The 21,592-nt window shown below is 40.8% G+C and overlaps 1 protein-coding gene across 4 annotated transcripts; it reads right to left on the bottom strand.

The window, feature by feature from the left end:
* Window positions 1-1,112: 1,112 nt before the first annotated feature.
* Window positions 1,113-21,289, bottom strand: KMT5B (lysine methyltransferase 5B). Of its 4 annotated transcripts, none has more exons than XM_073658382.1 (12): window positions 21,129-21,289; window positions 20,648-20,714; window positions 10,600-10,833; window positions 10,337-10,402; window positions 10,080-10,227; window positions 7,194-7,359; window positions 6,307-6,416; window positions 6,042-6,208; window positions 5,737-5,756; window positions 5,514-5,650; window positions 3,407-3,597; window positions 1,113-2,991 (listed from the first exon to the last, which is right to left on the bottom strand). In XM_073658382.1, exons 3-12 carry the CDS (start codon window positions 10,757-10,759, stop codon window positions 1,541-1,543), a joined length of 2,616 nt encoding a protein of 871 aa, XP_073514483.1. In that variant the 5' UTR covers window positions 10,760-10,833; window positions 20,648-20,714; window positions 21,129-21,289; the 3' UTR covers window positions 1,113-1,540. The 4 variants fall into 4 exon arrangements, with proteins under 4 accessions (XP_073514483.1, XP_073514484.1, XP_073514486.1 ...); XM_073658383.1 differs by having other exon boundaries at window positions 21,162-21,238; XM_073658385.1 differs by lacking the exon at window positions 10,337-10,402.
* Window positions 21,290-21,592: the final 303 nt, after the last annotated feature.

The following is a 21,592-nucleotide window of genomic DNA, read 5'->3' as shown; positions in this document are numbered from 1 at the left end:
CAGCTGCTCCGCTTCTCCCCCCTGCCAGGGACTTTTGCAGTAACTCATGACTTGTGCAGAGAAAATTGACCTCCTGTTTCTACATAGAGCTTAGAAGGATTCAGCCAATCAGTTTTTAATCACATGATGTCATAGACCTAATGGAAAATAGAAGAATTATCTGGGTAGAAAGGCAAGATGAGCAATTGTAAGTACACAGTGCTATATGATATGATGACTGCAATATATTAAGAGGCTAAAAACTTTGATGGGAGGAGGAGTGCTTCTTTAAGTGTGCAAAAGAGTAGCAAGCTTGAGAAAAAAAAAATTATATATAATTTTTTTTTTACAATTTTACTGTCTTGATCAAAAGTAGATGTATCTAAATAATCTTAATTATCCGACAGAGAAAGCATGAAAAAAAAACCCCATTGATTAAACTTTTTCATTTTAGATCTTCCTATTTTATTGTCATGATTACTTAACTTAAAAACTTGTTTTAGTAAATCAACTTAAATGGCAGAAGTGTAAATCCTAACACCACACATATTTACAGGATTATATACAATATACACAAGTATGAAGAAAACATACCTTTCATTCCCTAACCGCCAGATGACATTTCTAAAAAAGTTAAATTGGATGGAGCTGCCCAAAAAAAAAAGTGCAACAGAAAAAAAAACAAATTATAGAAATAAAATGACAGTTTCATTTATACCGGTACAAGTCTTCCTTATCACATTTTTTTTTTTTATTTCACAGCATTTTATCCATGAAAAAATAAGCACCAATTATTCTTGCAAAGAACAATTTTATCTAAAAATTGTTGAAAAGTGTTAAATACAAGTGTTGTGTTTTTATTTATACATCAAGCAATAAATACACCATATCCAAACTTATATTCTGCATACGGCTAACCCCTGTACATTAATGTGCCGAAAAGATAAGCAAAAAACACCATTCTGAATTTTGTCATTTTTCTACCAACAAAAGGCCACAGACAGTACTTTAAAAAGGATAGTATTACAGTTAGACTTCTGACAAAACAACAAATGGAGACAGAGCAAATAAAATTTCTAAGCTGCAAATACATTGCTGGTGATAAAACCATACCAGACATTTAATGTGCTGAGATTTTTAATTTTTTTTTTTTTTTTTTTTTTAATTTTTACGATGCTGTATAATCTGAAACAAGTATGATTGGGTAGCCAGGTTAGATTTATTTATGGTCATGTGTGGAAAATTTATTACTTATATACATTTTCTGCCCACGATAATATACAACAGTACCCACTTTTTTTTTTCTATTTTTTTTTTTGTTGTTTAAACTCAAAATTGCACGTAAGAAGACTGTTAAAAAGCACTGTAAAAAAACAAAAAGAAAAAGAAAACAAGTCAATTTGCTGTACACTTTCTACAATTTTGAGTGGACTAACAATACAGAAGAAGTGCAGTCTCTAAAATTTACAGTTAGGGAATAATTCAATGGAATCTTTCATAAAGGAAATGAATACAAATTACTTTCTGGTCAAAAGAAAAAAAAAAAAAAAAGAAATATTGTTCACGCATTGAGCCTTAAAGACTGATCTTCTCTCCTTCTCGAAGATATATCAATGTCTATTGAGTCTTTTCCTACAATAAGTCTCAAACGCTTTGCTGGTGGCAGAGGAATGAAGTCATCCTCGAATTCATCATCATACTCGTCGTCGTCTTCGTCGTCCTCTTCTTCGGAAGATTCCTCCAAGCTCTCTTCCTCGTAACGATCGTAATCGTCCATTTCCATTCTCGTTTCCACAAGAGACAACGTGTCGTTACAATACACTCCGTTTTCATGGAGTTCCTCCGGAAAAGGCATTCTAGCTTCTTCTTCTCTCTTCAACTGGATCTTTAGTTTCGTAGAGCTGCTCCCGGATCCTGAGTTAAAACCATTGTTTAGTTTTGCTACATACAGACTGTTCTTGTCCTTTTCGGGATCTTTGCTTAGTTTAATGCTAATTTTTGATGAGCCCATGTTGTCGTTTTCCTTCTCCGTCTTACTGCTATTGCTGTCGTGACGTCGGCGGAGGGTTAGTTTCGGAATTCCAGTGCTATTTTCGAGAATCAATTGTGCGTCGTATCTGGTGATCCTTCTGCTCTTTTTATTTTTGACCACTCTTATGTGTTCCTTTGTCTTCATTTGTGACGAGACCACGGGGCAGTCTTCCGAAGAGTTACTCATGTCCTTATAATGAAGTGAACTGTCGGTGACGACGTGGTCTACACCTGAGTCACAGTGCGAGCTTACTAAGTCGCACGAGTTCTCTGTCTTAGAGGGTTCAAAATCAGAGTTTGACATTTCTGTGGTTGTAACGCGTTTCAAGTGTCGGCTTCTCTTGGACTTACATAACCCGTTTCTTTGATATCTTTTGTCCCGTCTTTTTGAGGTCTCCTGATCAAGTTCGTTCTTATGAACAGACTGACTTTTAGTTTCAGTTCTGTGCAGCTGAGTTATGCTCCCACCGTTTCCATTTCTGTAGCCATCCAAAGTATTTGGTGGGAGCTTAGAATCTGCTTCAACGGAGTTTCTGGTTCTCATCGAACTTCGTGTGATATATGTACATGTATTTTCACTGTGAGCACCTTTCATTGAATTCAGTTTATACTCTCTAGCCGCGTGTCTAGTTAAACAACCGGTAGTTTCTTCTAACTTCGCCAGTCCGTCTCTCTGTTTATCCCTTGTGATGGCCTCATTCTTATACAGCACTACTTTAGGTTCTCGGAGGACAAGGTTACCCACTTCAAGCTTTTTTGAAGCATTTCTTTGCTCTGGTCGTCTGCAGTGATTTCGGATCTTTATTTTAGAATGTAAAGGCTTTACAGGCTTTCTCAGTCTCTTTGGTACCCTGGAATTACTTATGTGAGTGACTTTGGATGAGGTAGAAGAGGATGAAACTGGAATTCTTGACAAGGACTGTCTTAAGGTTCTGCTTTTCCCATTCTTCTTTACAGCAACTGAGGATTTTCTAGTTCTTGCTAAACAGCAAAAACAAAAAAAAAAAGTTAAAGATACCCATCGCAATATTTTTACATATTACCAAGATAAAAAAAAAAAACAATGTCACATTATCACACACTTCATTATTAGACAATTCTTAATGCAATAATACAGACAACATAAAGGTTTCATGTTGAACAATTTTCTAGCCTTAGACTGGATACAAATTGTATCTGCCCTTTACAATTGTTCTCATTTTAAAACTGACCAAAACTAAATCTGTTGAAATGAAAAAAAATTGAAAATTGTAAACTTTTTCATTTCACACAAAGATTAAGCTTTATTCATATAAAACCCAAGATTTATTTATTTTTTTTAACCAAGATTTGGAAATCTGGAAGCCCTGGAACAATTCGAGCATTTAATGATATTACTAGAGTAAAAGAAACTTACATGATTTTTCCTGAGATGTGTCTGCGTCTGTGTTGGAGCTCACTGACTGGCTGTCTGAATTTTTGCCATTGTCGCCGAGCTTTTTGAGTCTGTTTAAACGTTTGTCTGTTTCCCTTAGTCCGTACTTGCTGTTGATTACAGGGGTCGGCTCATTAAGTCCAACACGTGATTTAAAAGCACCTGTCGCTCTCCTGGTGAAAAATAAGATTATAATTAAAGGCTTTCTGGGGTATTCCCATCTACAAGATCCACATCCCAATATATAGTAGGTGTATTATTAATAATCTTAGCAAATATCTCCAATTAGAAATTTAGTATAGTTGTTCTGATTCGCTATGTCGCTTTCCCCATGCAGGGTATTCCAGTAGCGTCGGTATCCATGGTTACAACTACTCAGACAGCTCTTGGTGGTCGTAACCATGGATACCCAAGCTACTGCAATGCCCTACATGAGGTAAACAACAGAGTGTATCAGAAGAACTATAATAAACTTCTAATCGGAGGCACTGCCTAACCTTATTATTATACCTACTACATATTGGGATAGGATCTTGGAGATGGGAATACCCCCTTCAAGGTTTCATAGTAGCATTTTTAATGCCATTTAAAAAAAAAAAAAAAAAAAAAAAAAAAAAAAAAAAGACAGGCCTTCACTAAAATGTGTTCATTCTCTTCAAAATACACAAAGGATTTTTTAACACTGGTAACTGCATCTTCGCTGGTAACATATTGTTTAGTATTGGTCCAGATTGATTCGCAGGACCTGGGTCTAATGGCCACCTCAGTAATCTGATCTGTGGTCACTGGATGGGAGACCTGAGAACCGCTTTTACCTGACGGCATCCTCGGCTCTTCTTTTGATTAGTCGGCCTGGCACAGTCATACTGGAACAATATCACGCCAGGCCGGCTAATCAACAGAAGAGTCAGGTGGCTCTCAAGGCTCCTGTCTAGTGCCCCAGATTACTGGACAGAGTCCTGCAAGTCAATTTGCATGAACTGAACAGGTGGAGGTTTACAAATAGCACACAGTTCTGGTAATTTAGTGCCCAATTTTTGGACATTCCAATTTCACCAAAGTCAATACCTGCTTTATTTCAGACAATGCTATCTTCTATCAAACTGGCCACTAGGACCTTTGGTCTCCATCTTTCATTACTTTGAAATACAACAACGTTTTCCGAAACATGGCTTCTATTTGTTTAGGTGACACTAATTTTATTATTGGGACAATATCCTCCCTCTCCTCCCAGTCCTGTGTGTGGCTATTAGACAACTGTCTCCAGCAGAAAACTCCTTACTGTGCTGAAGAAAATATAAAATGATAGGCATGGATTGATGAAGTTGGCGACATATCGCAACATTTTTTTCTATTCTTCAAAAACAAGCTCTTTAAGAGCCTGGATGCTGGATGGAGCATGATGACAACTTGTCTTTTCAGATGTCCCCATAGAAGTTTCAGATGGGTCAGACCAGAAGACACTTGGCCACTGAATCACTTTCACCCTGTTCTTCAGAAATGCAACTGATGTGGGTTTTGGATCATTATGTTGGAAAAGTGCACGTCTACCAAGCGAACGGAGTGATGGGAGCATCTTCTCTTTCAATATATGTAGAGCAGTACATCTGTGAATTCATGTAGGCACCATCCATTTAGAAAAATGAATTTGGAAACATGCATGGTGCCTACAGTGAAACATGGTGGGGGCATTGTCCTTACGTGGGGCTGCAAGAGTGCTGCTGGTGTCGGGAGCTACATTTCATTGATGGTATCATGAATTCACAGATGTAATTGCTCTATATTGAAAGAGAAGATGCTGCCATGATTCCCTGCCCTTTGTAGACCTGCACTTTTCCAACATGATAATGATCCAACACACACATCTGTTGGATTTCTGAAAAGAAAGGGGTGACAGTGATTCAGTGGCCAAGTGTCTCCTGATCTGAAGCTAACCGAACACCTATGGTGAATTCTGAAGAGAATGCATCTTTTAGACCTGATGAGGCTGGTGTAATCATTTTGAAAATCCATGTCAGGATGACTGTTAAACATATATTTTCCCTAAATGATTGTGACAGAACGGTAAAATTAAACAAAAAACACATACCTTTCACATGTGTAGCATTCACAGAATTCATTGTTTTCTCCAAAAAAGCCATCCCCATAATAACATGAAATCTCTTCCCCGGGCTCAATATCACGCAGTGCTTTTACACAAGCAGTGTCACGGCCAGTTGATACAAACTGCAACATGAAAGCAGAAATTTCTTTTTTTTTTCCCTTCCTATGAATTATATAGAAAGTCCATATGTACATGTAGAATTTCTTACCTTACAGTTGGGTCTGCAATCTGTCGGTGTTGAAAAAGAAACAATGAACAGTATTATTACAGCTGACATAAGTCTTATTTTCAATATAACATAATTTAGTTGTGGTGAGATGCAGGTCATATTATTTCAGGAATCTTACGGTCGTCTCGACATTGAATTGCTCAGCGTGCGACCTGTATCTCTCCACAATAATATTTTACAGGACACAAAAATTACACTCACACTATCCGCATAAGATGTCATCTCGTATCCACGATTTTTACATGCAGGTAAAGTGAGATTTGTATAGTTTGCCTAAAACGTACCATGGTTAATGAAAGCAGCTGGGCCAAGCCACAACTGAGCACAGTTTTTCCTGGTGGAGTACATGACACTAAAATCATTTTGCCCGTGATGCAATAGCATATTCTCTTCTGCCTCGGACAGCTCGGCTATGCAGCCCACGAGAAGCTCTATTTTATCATTACGTTTCCTATTAAAAGATAAAAATGTAAAAAAAAAAAAAATATGAAAATCTAAGGCATATTATAACTCTATACACGTAAGAAAATTAAATGGGACGAGTCATACCATTCTTTAGTTGCAACTATTTTTGCTCCATTTCGCTCAGAAGAATATCTGTTGCAAGGTAAGATCTCAAACCCGCTACTAGTTGCAAACATTCTCAAGTAGATGAACACCTGAGGAATTAGGAAATACAAATAAATTACATAAAACGCATAATAAATCTGTATACCCTCCCTAAATATAATCTGATAATATGTTACAGCAAGTGCTGTAATTAGAGATTGGTCGGATCGATTCGCGGGACTCCAGTTTATTGGCCAGGTCAGCCAGGAGGCTCGCAAATCTCTTACCTTCTGGGATAGCCGGCGCAGCGTTTGATTAGCCAAGGCCGGCACAACGTCATCAGTGTGTCACGCCGTGCCAGCTTTAACTAATCAAAAGGTGAGCGAGGGATCTGAAAGGTAAAAGATTTGCGAGCCTCAGGGCCAGAAACTACTGACCTAGCCGATGGACCAAAGTCCCGCAAGTCAATCCGCCCATCTTTGATTTTCTAGCGTGTAATATCTCTTCCCTGCTAGGCTTCCCAGAAAAATAAATAAATAAAAAGGTGTTGTCCACCATTCTGCCAACCCTATGTTCCCCTTTTATAAAATAATAATACTTATACTCTGCTCTGGTGCCGACACCATTCCAGCAGTTGTTGGCACTGGCTCTCCCGGCGATTGTGTGACACAAGCCGCAGGGATTGCATGACAATGTCACGTGATCCCCGGATGAACCAGTGCAGTCATTGCTGGAACGGAGCCAGAGGTGAGTATGAGCGTTATTATTTTACAAGGGGACAACATGAGGATTGAGAAGGGGTTGTTCGAGTAGTGGACAATCCCTTTAAACTAAACTACACAATATAAAAGTAAAGAGTTTCTTTTTGTAGGGAAAGGAGAACCTACATGTTCCTTGAAGTGCTTCTCTTGCATTTTATTTTTGTTCAGAAAATAATGACGAGCCCAGTCTCCGGATACCAGATTTTTGAAGGTTTTATCCAAGTGTTCGGTTTTCTTGAAATGTTCGATGACTTCTTTCAGCTCCTCCTGTCTCCCTTTAATAGGGCGAAACCTGAAAAATAAATGTTATTTTTTTCATTCAAAGCTGAGCAAATAATTATAAAATTACTTTTTAAATTAATTTGTACACCCATTACATTAATAGCATCACTTCTTTATATAAAAAGGAATATTCAAAATCTTACTTTTCTTTCTTAAGCCCTTAATGACCCCCATAAAATAAAAAAGCCTATACTCTCCTCCCGTGCCGGCACTGTTCCAGCGGTGTCAGCACTCGCGGTCTTGGGGCTCTCATGTAGTTGTGACACGTGAGCACAGCGCCCAATTAGCGCTGGCGTCACTGTCTCCGCCTTCGGACAAATCAAACATGAAGAGGAAGTCCGGGCTGCGGCTGATCTCTGACTTCCTTTTCATGTTCAATTCGACAGGAGGCGGAGGCAGTGACGCCAGCGCTGATTGGGCGCCGAGGTCACAACAACAGCACGGGAGCCTCGGGGAGAGCGAGTGCCGACACTGCAGGAAAGGCACCAGCATGGGAGGAGAGTATAAGCTTTTCTATTTTATCAGGGCCAAGAGTGGTGGATGACAATGGGTTGTCCAAGTAGTAGACAACTTCTTTAATTTCTCCCAAAAACACAGCATGAAGAAGGGACCAACAGAGAACAGAGGAAGAATTAATGTCACTACACGGTGGATGAAACGAGACATGATGTCCCAGATGTGCTCAATCGGATTCAGGTCTGGGGAACGGACGGGCCAGTCCATAGCTTCAATGTCTTCATCTTGCAGGAATTGCGGACACACTTCAGCCACATGAGGTCTGGCATTGTCCTGCATCAGAAGGAACCCGAGGCCAACCGCACCAGCATATGGTCTCACAAGGGGTCTGAGGATCTTATCCCGGTACCTAATGGCAGTCAGGTTACCTCTGGCGAGCACATGGAGGACTGTGCGCCCTCCAAAGAAATGTCTCCCCACACCATTACTGACCCACTGCCAAACCGGAGGATGTTGCAAGCAGAACGTTCTCCACGGCATCTCCAGACTCTGTCACGTCTGTTACATGTGCTCAGTGTGAACCTGCTCTCATCCGTGAAGAGCACAGGGCACCAATGTGGAATCTGCCAATCTTCGTGATCTCTGGCAAATGCCAATCGCCCTGCACAGTGTTGGGCTGGAAGCTCAACACCCACTTGTGGTCGTCGAGCCCTCATACCACCCTCATGGAAGTCTGTTTCTGAAAGTTTGAGCAAACACATGCATGTTCGTGGCCAGCTGGAGGTCATTTTACAGGGCTCAGACACTGCTTCTCCTTGCACAAAGGAGGAGGCAACGGTCCTGCTGCTGGGTTGTTGTCCTCCTACGGCCCCCTCCACGTCTCTTGATGTACTGGCCTGTCTCCTAGTATCTGCTCCATGTTCTGGACACAGACACAGCTACCATTGATGTGCCATCCTGGATGAGCTGCACTACCTGAGCAACTTCTGTGGGCTGTAGACACTGCCTCATGTTACTGTACCTCTAGGGGTGAGAGCAATGACAAAATGCAAGAGTGACCAAAACATCAGCCAAAAAGTATGTTAACAGAGAAATGGTCTGTGATCATCACCTGCAGAACATCTCCTTTATAGGGGGATCTAACAGAAAAAATATATGGTGGCTGCACTAACACCCTAAACCTTCATCCTAGCTGTCAGAATGGCAGATTTACTAAAATGGTCCTGAAATTAGCTTAGAATTAGAGGGGTCAAATTTATCAGTGTGGCTCATTGTTGGGTGAAATATGTGATCATGATCATTAGACTCTCTAGTCTAACTTTAAACCACGGCCTGGTAGAGATGCTTAGAGGGTTATTCTTAGAATCAAAATTTATACCCTATTGATAGGAAAGAGGAACACTTACTGATCACTTGAGGTCTGGGAGACAGGGCTGTGGAGTTGGTAAGCCAAACCACCGACTCCTCAATTTCACTGACTTCCGACTCCACAGCTCGGCCTCACTACTGAGCGTGTACATAAAGTGCAGCACAGATTCATCTCAACTAAAAGTCGAGATCCTTAGATCAGGAAAAGAAAAGATATTTATTGGACATTTCATAACTTTCTCAAATTGTTATGAAAACACAGCACATCCTGTACTGAACTACTAAACCCAATTTACTATATATTTTAGGACTCGGTCCATTTCATATTGACTCCACCAAAATGGAAACAGATTCCGAACCAACAGCGCTGCGGGAGACCCCAGCAATTCTGAGAAAGAAGCTCGATCTCTGCCCCATCCATTGTCTTTAGGACGGGCGGCTTTCTCTGCACTTCTGCCCCATTGCTGACAAGGCTCTTTAAACGCTGGCTTCCAGTATTCATAGCAAAGGTCTCAGGATCGCTTTTGGGTCTCACTGCCCAGTGCCTGGTAAAGCACGAAGATAACAATGCAAGATGGGACAATGCAGAGGCTGTTTCCTGAAAGCGATAGTCAACCCACAGCGATACCGAAAATGGGGCTAACACTAAACTGCAAAAATACCATAGTGCTTGCTGCAGCCCCCGTGCTCAGTTGATTGGTGCGGCTGCTTGACATCAGACTGCCACCAATCTTTAGAATAGGCAATTGATAACTTCCTGGAAGACTCCTTTAAACCAATACAGACACGATTATTAAATTGCAATATTAAACTGCAGAACACTATTGTAGAAACGTTGTGTGTGACACATGTTAATTAGCCCTATAAACAGACACATAATTGAGTGACTGGCTTGCATTTTGTTACCTGGTATTCATCTTATGTGTCTGAAACCCCAAATAGGGATCCAGCACTAGGCTCGTTGCAAGGTCATCATTTTCACATAATTCTTTTGCAGACATTCCCGATGACGGTACATAGCGACTCTGAGTTTCAAACGTGGATCCACTGCTACCTGCAATTATATAGATATGTATAAAAGGTAGAATTACTTCCATAAATGTTCTGGGATATATAACTTTGAGGGTTATATGAAAGTAATGACAAGCCACCGCTGTGTTCACCTGACACGTCGTCACCTTGAAGAAGATCTCGGCATACATGGACGTATGGACGCAAGGAACGCGCGACTGAAAAAAATATAACCATGGACACTTCATAAGGAAAAGGGGTCCATCCAACGACGCTGTTTAAGATGAAACCCTAACACATCTAAGATCTCCGTTGACATAGCTTTTTGCAGCCACAAACAATTTTTTTTCTGCACAATCACAGAAAATAAAATAACAAAAAAACCATTGGAAATATACAGAAACGTGTGACTTACATCTGCTAGATCTTTGCTCAGGAACATTTTTGCAGGCTCTTAAATTTTCTCTCCCTGAACTCCGCGTCGTGCTCCGACTCCGATGGTGCTCACTGGACAACCTGCTGCCATGTGTCCTGCCATTCACTACCATGTTCTTGGATTCTCCCAACCACTTCATGCCAACATTGAACCTGGCCTAGTTGCATTTAGTCCCTCTCTTTTCGGGCCTTGAAATGAGTCAAATATGAATGCCTGAAAGTAAAAAAAAACAAAAACACGTTTATAGGCAAATTATAGACTTAGAATACTATAGTTACTGAAAGAGAAATACACGTCGTTAGCTCAGGTATCAGCTCCTATATGCTTCCATTTTACAGTGCACACGTAGGAAGTATCCTACATTATAGCTGATGCATCCAGTTATATCGCCTGCCATTAGAAAGTCGCTTTACAGAAATCCTGAATGTATCTGGGGTAAAGCTAAAACTTCCCAAGATGCAGAACACCAAAAATAAGTTTTGCGCAGAAACTGATCCACAAAGAAAAACCAGAAGATCAGGGCATCCAAGAATCAAAAGGAAACAGAGTAAGATCCAAGACTTTTCCCAAGGTAATAATAACACCAAATACATCCTTTTCTTTTTCACCCTTTTCCTGAAGATAAAGAGTTCTTCATTCATGTTTAGATTTTAACTAGAGTGCAAATGGTTCAGTTGACCTACTGTAAATTCATTTATTTCCTATGTCCCTCCAATCCTTCCCCGACCATATCCCCTTGCCTTCCTTTTCACCTATTATTCTTGTTACTTGGATGTTTTTAATCCCTCATGTGTATTGTATCCCCCCCACATTAAAAACCAACAGAGATAGTTTGACAAAGGGTGGTATGTCTGCTCCACTCACTTGTGCATCGAGAGAAGAGCAGAGAAGGTAAGGTCACGTGTGACAATACTCGCCAGAACGGGCGCGATCATCTGGTATCAATAGATCTGACGTCTCTGGCCCTGCTCTCCTGCTGATGCCGAAGTGAATACCCCTTTAAGTAAATGCGTTGGAAACTTTAAGGCAGATCAATCAACAGGACATTGATAAACTAGCAGTGGGTTTGAAGCATTTTGCCCGCCCAAAATCAGAATCAGATAATCATGGACTTTTCCTTTGCACATAGCAGCCTAATATTTCCAGGGGTTCTGTAACGTATCTCCCATTTTTCCCCGAGTGGTTACTTTTTAACATTCTGCTGATAGGTGTTGGAACTTCCTTTCCCTCACTTTGTATCATGCACTGCGCCTGACTATATCCAATGGCTTGCCTGCCATGGACTGAAAGCCCGCCTCTTTTGCCTGCCATGGACTGAAAGCCCGCCTCTTTTGCCTGCCATGGACTGAAAGCCCGCCTCTTTTGCCTGCCATGGACTGAAAGCCCGCCTCTTTTGCCTGCCATGGACTGAAAGCCCGCCTCTTTTGCCTGCCATGGACTGAAAGCCCGCCTCTTTTGCCTATATGCAGTTTGATAGGAAAGCAAGGGCCGAATTAAAGGCCAACCTCCATTTCTTGAAATCCATCTTGAGTTACAAGTGACAACAGAAAGTGGACACCTAGTGGCTGACACTTTGGAGTGATATTTGGATTGGAAATATAATTTACCCAAAATTATATTTTGTTAGTCAGTGCATTGACCATCAGACGAAACTTTGCCAGGAACGACAACCATCATTTAAACCAGAGAGCTGCAATGACCCATTGCTGCAGGTTATTGTAAACCATAACTGCAATACCAAGGTTTTTAGTGTGGCCCTATGACCCTTTAATAGTACACTGTTGCAGGAGCATGGCACAGCCTTTAAAAGCAGAACTCCAATATATATAAAAAAAAATATAAAAAAAATCATGCTGTCACAAGTCTCCCGATATTAAATATAAAACACACACATATTTAAAATTCTACTAATATTCCCTCTCCATCTGAAAATTCTTGGTATATTTCTCAGTAAGGTCATGTGACTGACTTTCTCCAAAGGGGGGGGGGGGGGTCACGATTTCAGTTAGTAGAATTGTCATTATGACAATGAAATTGAATTGATGATACCACTGAAGTTCTCCATGGAGTAAAAGGGGTGGGAACCAGGCAGAAACGTCCATCATAGTTACTAATGATAATTTGATAGCTCCTGTCACACAGTGCTAATGATGAAGATCGCGGTTCAACCTACCTATTGCAGAATATATAAAAAGAGGATAACGACATTGACCCCACAACAGATAGATATGGTCCTGGCTCTGTGATCAAGGCTGTGAAGTCAGAATCGTAGAGTCGGAGTCTGTGTCCATTTTAGTGGTGTCAATATAAAATCTATAATAAATTGGGTTCAGTAGTACAATGCAGGATGTGCTGTAAGTGTTGGCTTAAGAATTTGGGAAAGTTATGAAATTTAATATATTTATAATAATATAATAATTTATTAAATAAAATTATAATATAATAATTATATGAAATTTAAATTTTTGTTCTGTTGAGATTTAGTTGAGATAAATGTGTGAGGCCGGGCTCGGGCTGTGGAGTCAGGAGTCAGTAAAATTCAGGAGTCGGTGGTTTGACTTACTGACTCCATAGCCCTGCGCTTGTGATGCTATACTGATTGCATTTCTCTTTGCTGTGCAATCAATCCAGTGATCAATGTGTAATGAAATTTAGGCATCAAGGAATCTGAAGCGAACAAAGGCTAAACTGAATGCAAGAACATGACATATAGTAAAAGTGCAGATTAGGATAGAAAAAAAATGCTGAAATGCTTTTTTAAAAGGGGTTCTCTAGAAATAGAAAAAACAAAAAAAAAACAAAAGGATACGACATGATAACTAAATTAAGAAATACCTTTACTCGTTTTTTTCTAGGGAGGTTATCACTGTAGAATTAATTTCACCACCACCTTATTACACTGACAGAGACCTGTCCTGAAACATTAGAAAGTGCCTCTGAACATAGTAACAGTCATTTTAAGGTTGAAGGAAGACTAAGTCCATCTAGTTCAACCCATAGCCTAACATGTTGATCCAGAGGAAGGCAAAAAAAAAACATGTGGCAAACACTAAGCTCCACATTGGGGAAAAAAATTCCATCCTGACTCCATACGACAATCAGACTAGTTCCCTGGATCAACGCCCTATCAAGGAATCTAGTGTATATAACCAATAATATTATACTTTTCAAGAAAGGCATCCATGCCCTTCTTAAATTTTAGTAGTGAATCACGTATTACAACATCATGCGGCAGAGAGTTCCATAGTCTCACTGCTCTTACAGTAAAGAATCCCCGTCTGTGATTATGATTAAACCTTCTTTCCTCCAGACGTAGAAGAGGCCCCCTTGTCCCCGTCTCAGGCCTCAGAGTAAAAAGATCAGTAGAAAGGTCTTTGTACTGTCCCCTCATATACTTGTACATAGTAATAAGATCACCCCTAAACCTTTGTTTTTCCAAAGTAAATAACCCCAAGTGTAATAACCTGTCTTGGTATTGCAGACCCTCCAGTCCTCTAATAACCTTGGTCGCTCTTCTCTGCCCCCGCTCTAGTTCAGCTATGTCTTTCTTATACACCGGAGACCAGAACTGTACACAGTATTCTAAGTGTGGTCGCACTAATGACTTGTATAGAGGTAAAATTATGTTCTCCTCATGAGCATCTATGCCTCTTTTAATGCATCCCATTATTTTATTTGCCTTTGCAGAAGCAGCCTGACACTGGCCACTAAACGTGAGCTTGTCGCCCACCAATACACCCAGGTCTTTTTCAGTGACAGTTTTGCCATGTGTTTTACAATTAAGCATATAATTATACATTTTATTTCCTCTGCCCAAGTGCATTACCTTACATTTATCCCCATTGAAGCTCATTTGCCATTTATCAGCCCAAGCTTCTAGTTTACATAGATCCTCCTGTAATATAAAATTGTCCTCCTCTGTATTGATTACCCTGCAGACTTTAGTGTCATCTGAAAATATTGAAATACTACTCTGTATGCCCCCTACAAGGTCATTAATAAATAGGTTAAAAAGAAGCCGGCCCAATACGGACCCCTGTGGTACCCCACTGTTAACTGAGACCCAGTCTGAGTGTTTTCCATTAATAACCACCCTTTGTTTCCAATCATTGAGCCAGTTTTTAGCCAACTTACATATATTTTCCCCTATCCCCATTGTTCTCATTTTATGTATCAACCTTTTGTGTAGAACTGTATCAAAAGCTTTTGAAAAGTCCATATACACAATATCCACTGGATTTCCTTGGTCCAGTCCGGAACTTGCCTCCTCATAAAAACTGATCAGATTAGTCTGACAGGAACGGTCCCTCGTAAACCCATGTTGATATTGGGTCATGAGGTTATTCTTCTTCAGATACTCTATTATAGCATCTCTTAGGAAACCCTCCAGGATTTTACCCACAGTAGAGGTTAAGCTTACCGGCCTATAATTTCCAAGTTCGGTTTTTGTCCCCTTTTTGAATATTGGCACCACATTTGTTATACGCCAGTCCTGTGGTACAGACCCTGTTATTATGGAATCTTTAATGATTAAAAATAATGGTCTATCTATGACGTTACTTAATTCCTGCAGTACTCGCGGGTGTATCCCATCCGGGCCCGGGGGATTTGTCAACTTTAGTGATTTTTAGATGCCGCCATACTTCCTGCTGGGTTAAGCAAGTGACATTTAATGGAGAACTTTTGTTATCACTAATCATGTTTTCTGTCATGCGATTTTCTTGTGTAAATACTGTTGAGAAAAAAAATCATTTAGCATATTGGCTTTTTCCTCATCCACCATTTCACCCAGACTATTTTTAAGGGGGCCAACACTATCATTTTTTAGTTTCTTACTATTTATGTAGTTAAAGAATATTTTGGGATTATTTTTACTTTCTCTGACAATGAGTCTTGCTGTCTCAATTTTTGCTGCCTTGATTTAGTTTTTACAGAATTTATTTAATTTTCTGTATTTGTTTAATGCCTCATCACTACCTACTTGCTTTCGTTCTCTAAATGCTTTTTTTTTTTTGTCACTTATTGCGCCCCTTACAGCTCTATTTAGCCATAGTGGGTTCCTCCTATTTCTAACATGTTTATTCCCATAGGGTATATATTGTGCACAGGTCCTATTCAGGATGCTAATAAATGTCTCCCATTTGCTTTGTGTAGTTTTATGTCTCAGGATATCGTCCCAGTTTATTGCACTAAGATCATCTCTCAACATCTGCAGTTGGAAACTCTGAATGTGTAGGGAGATGTGTCCCCAATAAATATTCTGATGAAATACTGGAGATGCCATAGGTACAGAGGTAAGAAGAGGCTGCTCACACTGCTGTCTACCCTGTCTGATTTATGAGCAGCCTTTTCTTATCTCAGCACCCTTAGTATCTCCAGTATTAGATCAGATAGACAGGGTGGACAGCAGTGTGAGCAGCCTCTTAGCTCAGCACCCTGGTATCTCCAGTATTAGATCAGAATATCCACCAGGAGCACATAATCCTACACATTAAGGCTTCCTGGCGCACATGCTCAGAGTCACCTTCTAACATTCTAGGACAAGTTCCTATCAGTGTAAAATCACGGCGAACATTTTAATTTTATACTGATTACCTCTCTAGAAAAATCAGAGTATAAATAAATTACTAAATACCTTTTAATTAGCAAATTACAATGACATTGCCTTTAATTATTTATTTTATTCTATTCCCAGAGAACTCCTTTAGACGAGGAGACACTAAATTCAGTGTGCAAAGTCGAAGGGGCAGATTTATCAATGTATCAGTTTTCTGGAATAAACAATGAAATGATGGCACTTGGATATTTTCTGACACATACAGATGTACAGGACTATGAAGATAAATAGGCACAACTCATTTATCACAATTTTACAATATTTTCTAATTAGAAAGTCCCAATCTTCCATTATTTTTATAACAAGTGCAAAATTAATCAAGAAGTGACAGGCCCGGCTGGTGATTTTGTTGCACGTGGACTGCAGAGAGAAGCCAATAGGTTCAGCCTTCACATTGTACAGCACTAGTTTAAGGCGTTTACAGCTACTTCTGATATTGAGGACCTATACGAAGGACAGGTCACCAGGATTAATCAGTGGGACTCTGACACCCCTCAACGATCAGCTATTATCAGCTCCAATTTGACTAAATATGAGCTGAACTAAATCGTATACAAGGAGTAACGTCTCTCCTTGTGGAAACTAACATGCCAGTGTAAGGAGACTTATAGGCCAGGCAACGTTCCTCTGGGAAATTAAATATGCAAATTGTCTCTTCAGAGAGGAAGAGGGCTAGAACTCTAGCGCCACCTGTTGGAAGTAGCGATCCTAAAAGTCAATATCGACCCTTTAACGAGCCTTTGCACATGACTTAGAAATTCTGGTTTGTCTTTTATCTTATTTGCAGACACATGTCTCAGGGTGTTGACCCCTCAGAACAAATTTAATTTTCCAGAGGAGCATTGCACGGTCTAAGTCTCATAACGCTGGCATGTCAATCTCCACAAGGAGAGACATTACAATTTACACCCCAGAAAGAGGCCTTTCATTCAGCCAAATCAGAACATTTGATTTGCACTGAGGAGGGTCAAACACTCCAAAACATGAGTCTGCAAATAGAGATTCTGGTTTGGTTTTTATCCTAAGTCAAGTGGCAAGATGACTACTTCCAATAGGTGGCGCTAGTGTTCTAGTCCTCTTCCTCTCTGAAGAGGCAATTTGCATATTAGTGTATGGCACTGAGCTATTCCGGCTCCACACACTGTGTACATCCGGGTGCCACCAAAGCTGATAACAGCTGACCCATAAGGGTGCCAGTTGTACGACCCCCACTGATCTGATATTGATGACTGATCCTGAGTCATCAATATAAAGAACTGAGTTATAGGCCCCCTTCCCTGAGGTATTATGGACAATAACTCGGAGTGCACTTCTCACTGCTTTACTACATTCTGTGAATGGGTTTCAGACATTAGATTACTATAATTTCAAAAACACGACAATTCCCAGGATGCAGGAATTAGGCAATGTTCACATCGGCGTTAGGAATTCAATTCTGTTACAGGAACAGCATAGAGGAAATGGTGCAGGGGAGGAATCGGTCATAGCAGACACAAGTGGTCTCTTACGAAACCCAATGACTTTACCTTTAAACTCACAACTTAAGATCTTCATACACATTAGATAGCTGTGGGCCAAATAGATATCTCCCAACTTTCCCATAAATATGAGAGCTCGGCCAAGTGTTCTCTACGAGAGAGACTCCTCTGGTGGCACCGGCAGCATTTCTTGTGGAGAGCAAAAGGATCGGTAGGTGGAAATGCATCAGGGTAGCTCCTTCACTCCCCAAAATCATCTGTTGGACGAGTCGGGGTGCCCCCATACATGTTGAAAATCCAACAAGGATCCTCCCCTCCCCTGACATTACGTCAGTAGAGAGTTGGGTTGTCCGCCGATCTTTGGAAAGTTCGGTCAACTGTATAATACTGTGTAAGGGGGGCCTTATTTGGTTATTTGCTCCAAAAGATGGGCAAAGTTATGGCACCCTAGCCTTAAACTGCATTCAAACATTTGTGTGTTGGGGTCTGTGATGCACGGGCCTCCTGACCTGGGCTGTGGAGTCGGGAAGCCAAACCACCGACTCCTCAATATCCCTGACTTAAGACTCCACAGCCCTGTCTCACTACTGAGCATGTAAAGTGCAGCACAGATTCATCTCAACTAAAAGCCGAGATCCTTAGATCAGGAATAGAACAGACATTTATTTGACATTTCATAACTTTCCCAAATTTTTAGGAAAACATTTACAGCACATCCTGAACTGAACCCAATTTATTATATATTTTAGGAGTCTGAAACGATCCTTTTTATACCGACTCCACAGCACTGCTCCTGACCTGAACTCACAGGCATATATGAGGCTGCTGGTGAGTTTAGGCAAGTAGACTGGTGGTCGGTCCCAGGCACGTAATTCTGCCCTCTGACCTCCATGTGTGAATGGCCAACAACAAAAATCAATCTCTACTGCCATCTTGTGGCAGTCCAAGAAATGCAGGTGTACTGCCAGCTGAACAGTAACCCCTTACATTCTAATAAAACAGACAGAGCAGTGCCAATGTCAGAAAGTAAAAATATGTGCGTATTAGCCTGGGGCTAGATGGTGGATTTAGCGGCGAAACAAGTCACGTCGCCATAGACCGCTCTGTGCAGCTGTGTCCATCGCAATATAATGAAAGTGCATTGCAACCAATGGCTTGCACTGGCCCACAGGAGAATCCTCCGGAGGGCCACCACCCTCTTATATGAGCAGCACTTGGCAATATATACTTGAATCACTATGTGCAGACAATGGCAGCATCTTATTAATTTGACAATCTACCCAGTTCATTGTTATATACATTTGTGATTGAGGATAATGTCACATTTTCATGTAGTTGAAAAGTGGGGCCCTGGAGTTGGTTACTGGTGGGTCCCTTGCACCCCAGTCCGACAAGGACTGCGACCCCCGAAGGTACTGTGACAAGCAAATTGCAAAATGTCAGAGCCAATTGTGCCCTAGTCACATGCAGCGATGTAGAGGCTGCAAAAAGCGATATTTGGTATCGCAGCACAGGATGCCCTGTAGTCCCAGCCAAGTACAATACAAAGGCTGTATATGTAGCAGTGCTGCTACAGTGGAATTGCTACCATTTTTTTTTTTTTTTTTTATTTAATTTTTTTTTTTTTTAGAGAAAATATAACATTAAAACTCAGCCAAGCAATAACATAGTAAAGAAGGTAAAGCCGAACGTCTGCAATTTTACATCGCCAACTCAACCGGCCGGTTCCTTTCTACATTACAATCACATTGTGTCACTGGATGCAAAAGTAATCACATTTATAACCCATCTATTATCTCCACCCTTTACACCAGGAAGCTAAATAACACATCATATCCGGAAAATGACGAGAACCAGAAATGGAAAAAAAAAAAGAATCCACCTCACTAACTCAACGGCCAATCAAATCCAATGTTGATTTAAATGTCCCCAAACCCCACGCCCAGATTTTCACTGTGGAATGCAACAGTCCAGATACAATCATAGGAAGGGGAAAAAGAAAAAAAAAAAAAAAAAACAGTTTTCAGAATCGAAGCTCTGCAATTAACCCTTTTCCACACAAGAAATTATATTACACCCCAGTGACATCAAAAGACATGCAAGTCAAGCCGGGAGGTGACGAATCCATTAAATCCCCAGTAAAACTGGTTTCACAATAAATGTAAAAAAAAAAATGCACCAACTCCCATCATCATTACCGGGAATCTGGATTATCCTGACATCTCCTGTGAGATCCAAGGAAAGGAAGAGGGGGGATGTGTAAGCGTACTGATTAGCTAATGAGCCCCCTTCCTGTGGGGATAGAGAGACCCCAATCGGCTGGGAGAGAGAATATGACCATGGGACCTATTGGAAGTGATCAGTATTTTACAACAAAGGATGAGCGACCACAGAGGAAGAATAAATGCTATATTACATGCAGAGGTTGCAAAAAAAAAAACTAGGAGGGGCTTTTTTTAAAAAAAATAAATAAATAAATAAAGTTAAAAAAAAAAAAAAATTATAATATATATATTCTATTTTTTTTAAATATATTTATTATTTTGTGTGTTACTAATTAGGTCACGAAAAATGAGACGATAACATGACAGATATTATAAAGGGTTAAAAAAAAAAAAAAAAAAAAAAAAAAAAAAAGCAGCTTTAACCCCTGCCTGTCTTTTTACTAATAGATCCAGTAGCGGGGAGACCCTCGGACCCCCACCTTATAATTGAGCATCGAGGCCTTAATCCGATGATTTAGCAGGATATATAGAGAATAAGCCCCCCCCCCCCCGTATATAGGAAGGGGGCGCAGCGTCCGATACAAACACCCCCTAACGATGTTATTTTAACCCCTTATTTGCTGAAAACTGTAAAGAAAAAAAATAAAATTAAAAAAAGAATAAAAATAAAATATATAATAAAAGAAAAAAATAAGGTAAAATGGTACCTGGGGGTGGAGGGTGTAGGATCAGTCACCTCGCCCGTCACACAAATCCTGGAAGCAATTGAAAGCCCTAAAAAAAAAAAAATTAGAGAGATGGTGGAGGTGGGGGTGCAATCAAAATAATGATGTTTTGTTATGGAGGTGACGGCTGAGACCGAGGATTTGGGGTCTTTGTTTTTTTTTTTTGCAGCTAGAAAGGAATAGGGCGAGAGGAGAAGGGGTTAATGTCACTTGTGATGGACCGGGAGCGAGGGGGGAGATTTATATATATATTTTTTTGTAAAGGGGGAAAACATTAACATTCAAGATGGCGGAGAGGCCGAGGCCGCAGCACCGCCACAAGAACAAATAGTCCCTGAAGACTTAAAGTGTCCTTCCGCCGTTGATACCCGGTGACGACCAGAAAGGTGAAGTTTACAGTCAAAACAGGGAAAGTGTGGCTGAAAAAACCTCCGAAATCTAAAACAGCTCTGAGGTAGATTACCTTGTCCCCGGTGGAAGAAGCCTTTTTTTTTACCGGTGTAAGCTGGTGTCTCGTTATCCGGCGCTGGTTACTTCCGCCCTGGCTGGGACTGCAGCTGGAGCGCCGTGTCTGAGACGGAGAGCGCGGATGGATATGAAATAAAGTACCGGCCGGGATAGAGGGAAAGGCTCCCACCCACCCGAAGGCTCCCACCCACCCGGAGTGCTGAGGCGCCGAGCGTTACACAACGCCGTGCTGAGGAGCAGAGGCGGCTGCCGGCGACATGACAGCGCCAAGCTATGGAGGCACACCTGTATGTGCAGTGTAAAGCGTGGGGGCTACAGGCAGGGGGCCAAGCCCAAAGGCGAATCTCCCCATACACCTGCCCCCATCACTTACTGTATATAACTATAGCTCATAATGACTACATGCACTGTACAAAGACCATTAATACCGCCACACCATGAGTTCAACCATTACCACTA

The sequence above is a fragment of the Phyllobates terribilis genome, unplaced genomic scaffold, assembly GCF_046119375.1.
Source record: "Phyllobates terribilis strain yellow unplaced genomic scaffold, ASM4611937v1 Scaffold_13__5_contigs__length_258822181, whole genome shotgun sequence".
In the NCBI taxonomy this organism is placed as follows: domain Eukaryota; kingdom Metazoa; phylum Chordata; class Amphibia; order Anura; family Dendrobatidae; genus Phyllobates; species Phyllobates terribilis.
This window is presented reverse-complemented; position numbering and strand designations above follow the sequence as displayed.